General features: G+C 50.6%; 1 protein-coding gene across 1 annotated transcript in view; it reads left to right on the top strand.

The window, feature by feature from the left end:
• Positions 1 to 7,200, top strand: part of LOC104840082 (5-hydroxytryptamine receptor 7-like) — an 8,448-nt gene extending 1,248 nt beyond the window's left edge. The window contains exon 2 of the mRNA XM_010580785.1: positions 6,402 to 7,200. Coding sequence (XP_010579087.1) covers positions 6,402 to 7,173 — 772 coding nt within the window. The 3' untranslated portion in view covers positions 7,174 to 7,200. The remainder of the gene's footprint in view (positions 1 to 6,401) is intronic.
• The last annotated feature ends 450 nt before the right edge of the window (positions 7,201 to 7,650 follow it).

The raw sequence follows: 7,650 nt of genomic DNA, 5'->3' as shown, positions 1-7,650 counted from the left end.
CGGGGGGGCGCGCGGGGGGCGGGGGGGGGGGGGGGGGGGGGGGGGGGGGTTGGTTTGGGTTTACGCTGGCACCACTGAGCCGGGCTGGTTTGTGATAAGCAGCTCAGGGAAGGGAGACAGCCGACGAGGTGAGTCGGCTGTGCCACCTCCCTGGTCACCCTCCCCAGGTGTGAAACAGGGTGACAAAGCAGAAAAGACAGAGAAAATCCTGGTGGTGATGCTTGATCTTACCCCCACCCCCCCAGCAAGCAAACAGCAAGTCTTGCTCTGAAGCCCTGGTCCCCGCCACTGCTCCCCTACGAGCTGCCTTTTGCTCCACAGCCCTGATCAGCTCAGCGCTGCTGGTTACAAAGCAAAATCGCTCCCAGGCCCCACGAAGAGGTCCAACTCTTCTGCTGTACTTGCTTTGTTTTAATAAAAAGCCTGTTTGTAAAAAAGCAGGTGTGTTCAGAGCTGACAGGAGCCTGTCTCTGTTAGAGGGAAGAGATTAAATGCAGTAATGGAATATATCAATGCTTCCTCTTGATGAGTGAGGAGCAGGGGAGCAGCTACACACTAATCAGATTGGCTTTGCTTTAAAAATTTCCCTTCCCTTCCCTTCCCCACCGATCCCATCCCACCCCATCCCATCCCTTGGAGAAAGACTCTTCCGAACATGCAAACAAATAGGACAGGCCTTTCACAAAACTCATTGCAATTGATTCCACTTGTTCATCACTTCTCTCTCGCCCAATGTCACTGCTCCCGTGAGCAGACCAAAATCCGAGGACGCCGTGCAGGCAGGTGCCTGGGGTTGAGGTTGATTTGTCTTTCCCCGTTGAAACGGGACCGGGCGGGCTGTTTCTGGGGAGGTGCGGACACCGGCATGGAGGGGTCCACATGCGCTGAGGCTGAATCCTGGATGGTGCTGAGGGCCGTAGGGAAGGCAGCGGGGAGGAAACTGCTCCGTGTGGAATGGACAGGAGTTGCATCTGCATAACTGAAATCTGTGGCTTAAATGGGAGCAGCCCTATGGCTGCTCTAAGTTGCACCCACTGGTCATAGAGCCAAGGAGGATCTCTTTTAACCGGGTGATGCTGCAGGCACTTGTGGGTACACTTTTTGTGTCTCCAGCAACCCCCCCACCTCTCCGGGGGACCGTCTCTGCCCAGCTCACCCCGACGAGCTTGGCAAGGCTCAGAGGAGCCCAGGAGTGGGGCAGCTTCAGGTCCCTGCTGCAAAACTCATGCTGCCAGTGCTGAGCTGCAGGGAGGGAAAACCATCCCACCCCACAGGGCCACATCTCACATGGCTCTCAAACACCTACTCACCTCCGCTGCACCTTCTCTGGCTGCTGGCCATGCAAACCCCACCGTCCTTTTTGGAAGTCGGAGAGGAAAAAGGAGCTGCAGCAAAGGAAATGATGGAGGGAGCAGGTTGCTTCAGAGCTCTCAGCAGGGTGACGGAGGAAAAACCTGCGATACAAGAGGCTGCCACAGAACTTGAGTCTTCTGGCACGGGCTTGTTCTTCAGGTGTGTTTGCGCATGGACTGCACTGTGCTGGGAGCTCAGCTGGGCTGCAGCATCCCTATTTTCTCCCAGACCGTCACACCCTCCCCCCAATCCCTGATGGGGAAGTTGAGCAGTTAGAGGGCAATTGCTCGAGATGAATTTCTAGCCAGGAAAAGAGAAAAAGAGCAAAGGTTGTAATTTGAGGAGAAGGAGGACTGGCAGGGCAGAGGGAAGGGGATGGGTAGTCCTTCCAGTTGTGTCCACCTCGGCTCTGGGTGGGAGGACGGGCATGCTGCAAGTGCAGGGGGGCTGGCGGGCTCAGTCCATGCTGGGGCTTGAAGAGGGAATGGGAATAATTGGGATGTCCTCTGATGCACAAAGGAGGAGTGGGTGACTGGGGCACCGTCCTGCTGCTTTCTGCCTCCAGGGTCCCCAGGAACAGGCTGTGAGTTGTGTGAATTATCCCAGGGCAGTATCTCAAGCATCCTGTAAGTCATCATTCCTCCACATCAACCCATCATCCTCACTGCTCCTACAAGGCAGTTGATGGAGGTGGATTGAGGGAGAGCATGGATCCAGGACCACGCCTGGATCTCCACCTCTCCCCAAACTTGGGATGGGCAGGATTTTTGCTTAACTCCTGATGGAACCATCTCCAAAAGCACACTTTTCGGTTTCTATACTGATATAAAGCAAAGCCAATCACAAAGCTAAAGCAAAAGGGTAGCTGAGTTTGCAGAGAGCCTGAAACACCTGCTCCAAAAGAGATGAAATGGTTGTTCTTCTCAATGAGGTGTTTGCTGAAATTTCCCCTAGTGACGGTTGCAAGCTGTTCCTCCTGCCCTGCAAGAAAGAAGAGGAACAGCACTGGTGCTTCTCGGAAGTATAAATATCTCTTCTAGTTCTGTCCTGAATGCCAACTTGGTCAGCACTGTCAGGCAGCTGCCTGTTTCTGCCAAAGAGGAGGTTGCATTTTTATTGATGGCTGAAGTGTCCTCATATTCTGGTTAGCTTACATATAAAAGATGCTTGGTTTGCCCAAGATGATGAGTACTATTAAAACGTAGGCTGCTATTATTGATTATTAATGCAGAGCGCTTTCTAAAAGCCTCTTGATTGAAGCTGGTAGAACTGATCTTGTCTGAAGGGAGATTTGATTGATTTTCCTTTAAATCAAAAAAGAAAAATGCTGGAAACATCCGTTTTTCTCTTACATTTTTCATACATAAAAGCCTGCCAGTGTTATAGATTCTTTAATGTCACAAAACAACAGCAAAAAACCCCATGTTGGCTGTCCAGCTTTTGATGAAGCTCTCCATAAAAATGCCAAGCAGCTAACTAAAGAAGCTCCCCGAGCCCCAGGTATCACTTCAGGTTTTCCTCATGGAGAAAAAAGTCTCCATCCATTTCCCAGCCAGCCCCGCTGGGGCTCTCCCATCTCCCTGGCAAGTATTTTCTACCCAAAATCAGATTATATGCTCCAAATTGGCATCACCCTCAGTAAAAAGGATGCCTCGCGAAAGAGTCGGTGGGATGAAACCTGCACAGCATTTTGCTGGATTGCCTTTCCCGTGTCCTTCATCTGAACGTGTCCCAGGCCAGGTAAATCCCTGCATTGTATCTCCAGCGACCTGGGATGCATCCCTGGGATGCTCCCACCAGTCCTGGCTTAGGGCATGGGCAGACGAAGCCCCAGGTAGCTGCAGCCTCCAGCTGCCCTTTGCATCCTCCACCTGCAGGATCCCTCTCCTTCAGCAGGATGGGGCAGGAATAGCATCGGCTTGGAATTCAGGTATGGAGCTTATATTTGGCCCAGAGGAGGCATGGGACTGTGGTAAAACAATAGGGTCCGGGAAATCCCAATTCTGGACTCATTTGGGCTTAGCCAACCTGTGTGAGCAGAGATTTCGTCCTTTCCTGTTTCACCAGCTGCAGAATGGAGATAGGGGCACCTTGGATAGGCTTTGTTTTTCTTTATTATTTAATCCCTGAGATAAGGATTCAACAATTACCGTGGAGCGTAGAATAAATGTGCTGAATTGGCTCGTCCGTGGGGTTGATGGTGGAGCCCAGCCTGGGGCAGGTCTCCCACCCCGTGGTCAGGGTTTGGGCTGCCCAGGCATCCGCGGGAGCGAGAATGTGGAAAGAGTTTATCATACAAGGAACGAGTGGCCACACAATCAGCTTTGCACTGCAGGGGTCCTGCAAAGCCACAGAAATTGCACACAAGCTGCTCTGGGAACTGGCTTTTGTTGCCCGATTACCACTAAATTTGATTAACAACAAGACACACACACACCAACAAAAAAAAAAAAAAAAGAATCAAAGCAAGAGCATTTGATTCGAATTTCATTGCATGTCTGCGCAATCTCACCTCCCGCACTGCTGTAAATGCTGGCCTATTTTGAGGTCTTCCTGCTCTCATCAAAATTATAAGCAAAGACCTCAAACCGGCCCCATTTCCTCCAGCAGTGACTGCACAAGGCACCCACAGATGAAATGTGTCAGCTTTGCCTGCTTTGTAAATCTTGTCACTGTGCATTTTGCTTTGCTAGTGTGTAAATTCCTTGAAGTTTCAGCAAATCCCGAGAGGATCGGCTTCTAAAGAAAACCCAGTAATAGCATAATAAAGTATATCACACAACACAGCATATATTAGTTTGCGAAGTTCTCGGCTTGGATATAGAGAGGAGTGATTTTTGGGTGCTGAATTTGGAAATTCAACAGCAGGGCATGGTTTTCTCCCAGCCTAGAGGATATCAAGTCTGTTCTCCCTCCATAGCCCCTTCCTACAGCAGAAGGGATATTTGGCAGCATCCCTCCAGCTGGCTCCCACCCATCTCTCTGAGACCCGATCTCCCAGCCAGGCTCATCACGTCTCGCTGTGCTCAGCCCAGGTAGGAAGGAGGAGATGGTATGTTTTGGAAGAACAGCACCCAAAGCCTGTCCTGCTGTCCAACCTCCATCTCCCCAGGTCTCCTCCTTCATAGGCACTGCTGGGTGTTCAAGCACCATAGGTGGTCACGGAAAGTCTTGCTTGGTTTTTGTGGCGAAGGCCAGCTGAAGAAAATACAGAGGAAAACAGGAGGAGAATAACTCAGTGAATGAATTCAAATTCATTTTATCAGGGAGTCAGGGGAGAATGCTTTGGGCTTTGAATTCATTTAGTATTCGGGAGGGGAGGAGGAATTGTATTAGTTTTTTATTTTATTTCCATCATCTTCCAATCTTGGGGGAGGATCTGGAAAAGGGAAATAATCAGGGAAGAAAAAAATCTCCTAACACCTACGATGAGACTGATTGTCAGAAAAAAGTAACGATACAACAGTGGTAAAATTCTCTACAGAAATTTCCCCTTTTGGCAGAAAAGCCTGTTCTGTCCTTGAACAGCTTTCAGCAAAAGGTATTTATACAGCTGCTCTTCTCACTGCCCCTCTGGACTGACAGTTTATCCAAGAACAATTGAGAGGTGATGTGATCCTGTCTAAAAATGGCTACAAATTCCCGACAGCAGGCAAGTTTTAATCAAAAAGGCTATAGCATAAAGGAAATCCATATGACCAACTAGAGGTTTTTGCTGGATTGATTGAGACTGAATAGCAGGCAGAGGATTTTCAGTGGGAACATTGGCTGACAGTGGCCAACTCCTTCCTGATTTATTAGTTTACAAATGTAATTTACCAACTGACAGCTGACACAATTTCTTAGTCACGAACCCTCTCAGTCAAGGCTGGGGATGGCTCAAAATTACACCCCGTAGTCTAACCAGGAGCTGATGGTTGATGCAGTCTCCAGCTCCTTTCAGCCAAGCTAAGAAGGTAAGTAAGTTCTAACTCCAGGCATCAGGATTTATGAATTGGTGGGTCACCACGTGCTTTTGGGATCTCCTACTCAGAGCTTCTTTCATTTTACTCTCAAGGAAGGGCTGGACACCATCACTTCAGGAGCTATGGGCCGTGAAAGGGAGCAGACTGGTCCAGCTGTTTGTCTCTCTTCTGTCTTGGTTTCCAGAGGTCGTCTCCAGTAGATGTTGCAGGAACCTGTAGGTTTGTCCTAATACTGCAGCCTGGATGGGGAGGGGAGTGATGGGGTGTCCCGTGGTCTCCCATGGGTGCCACTGCTGCAAAATGCAAACGCACGGTCCAGCGGCTGAAAGGTGTGAGTCAACAGCTGACTTGCACCGCGGTCCGTCACCCGATCACTGGCGTTGCTTTCTGTGCCCACCCAGACACATCCTTCAGTCTTCCCAAAGGCAGGAGTGCTCCTTGCTCGCACACTGCCTCAGGAGCGTCTCAGCTGCAGGTTGTATTTCTGCCTCGAGTTCCCAAGTTGCCTGGACAAATAAGAGCGGGGTGCTGCCCTTCCCACTTCCCATTAAACACCAGTTTGAATCTGTTCATTTCATCTGGAGTCAGTCCTGAGGTACCCTGGTGGAAGTATTACTCTGCGGATCACCCACCCCACTCCTGGGTCTTTCCCTGGGAGGGCAACAGTCTGGAGTAAGTTACGTGCCATGGCTGGAAGTTGTTGCATGTTCTCTGTACAAACTAGTTCTGGTGAAAAACTAAGCTTTTCTTTTAAGCATATTTATTCCCCAGGAAACCATGTGGAGCTCGGACTGCACTCTGCAGTTAAATGACATCTCTTGTCAGGCATGGGGTGGTTGCAAGAAAGCAGAGGGGAATAGTCAAAAACAGGGTACTTAGGCAAGAGAGCTGAAATGCGTTTCACAGACAATACTGCAGCTGCATGTCCCTGGGAAAATTTTCATTTGGGTAATTCATTTCTTGCCCCCCTCCAGGGCCAAAATTCTCCTGTGATGGGGCATTAACAGCTGATTAGGAATGAAAAACAACACTCACACCTTGCAACCCTCCTAACCCTTTGCAACTCTTCTGTTTTTTTTCCAGGTATCTGGGTATCACTCGGCCGCTGACATACCCCGTGAGACAAAATGGGAAGCTGATGGCCAAGATGGTCTTCATCGTTTGGCTCCTATCCGCCTCCATCACCCTTCCTCCTCTTTTTGGCTGGGCCAAGAATGTCACTGTGGAAAGAGTCTGTCTCATCAGCCAGGATTTTGGGTACACCGTCTACTCCACGGGCGTTGCCTTCTACATCCCCATGGCGGTGATGCTCGTCATGTACAGCCGGATCTACAAAGCCGCCAAGGTCAGCGCCGAGAAGCACCGCTTCATGAACTTCCCCAAGCACTACGAAGAGGAGGGCGTCTACTGCCTGGAGACCTCCAGCCGGAGCCACCACAGCTCTAAGCGTACCAAAGCGGTAGAGGAATGCGCCACGCTCTCCAAACTGCTCCGGCAAGACCGAAAAAACATTTCCATCTTCAAACGGGAGCAGAAAGCAGCCAGGACCCTCGGCATTATCGTGGGGGCGTTCACGTTTTGCTGGCTGCCGTTCTTCCTGATGTCAACGGCTCGGCCTTTCATCTGCGGCATCCGCTGCAGCTGCATGCCCCTGCGGCTGGAGAGGACTCTGCTCTGGCTGGGATACACCAACTCCCTCATCAACCCCTTGATCTATGCTTTCTTTAACCGAGACTTGAGGACTACTTTCTGGAACCTCCTGAGGTGCAGGTACAGGAACATCAACAGGAGGCTCTCTGCCGCCAGCATGCACGAGGCCCTGAAAGCCACGGAGAGGCACGAATGCATCCTGTAGAGCCGCGTCCTCTCGCTCAGTGCCTGACCGACAAATTCCTGCCTCTCCATTTCAGGTTCCTTGCTTCCCTTGCCTCTCGGGGCTGGCAGAAACCATGCGTGCCGTTGTCTCCCCTGCCAGGCACCACCGCTGAGAGTGACATCCCTTCCCCTCGTCCCGGGAGAGGCTGCGGTTCTCCTTGCCTTGGGAACAAGTGGGCGAACCTTCCTTCTCACCATGTCCCAGGTGGGAGCTGAAAAGCCGTGAGCAAGACCTGGGGGGTCCAAGGTCTACCACTGACTGTGGGCAAGTCACACCACCTTTCTGTGCCTCAGTTTCCCCATCTGTCTAAAAAAAAAAAAAAAAAAAAAAAGGAAAAGAAACCCTCCCAACCAAACAACCAAACCCTAAAAACTTGATAAGACTGTGGCTCTCCACCTTCGAAAAGGGCTCTAAGGTCTGTGGAGGGCACACAATATACTATGTAAAGATGATGTT

Source organism: Haliaeetus leucocephalus, unplaced genomic scaffold (genome assembly GCF_000737465.1).
Source record: "Haliaeetus leucocephalus isolate CR32 unplaced genomic scaffold, Haliaeetus_leucocephalus-4.0 Scaffold741, whole genome shotgun sequence".
NCBI classification, from domain to species: Eukaryota; Metazoa; Chordata; class Aves; order Accipitriformes; family Accipitridae; genus Haliaeetus; species Haliaeetus leucocephalus.
Note: the sequence above shows the minus strand (reverse complement) of the source record. Positions and strands in the feature narration are given on the sequence as shown.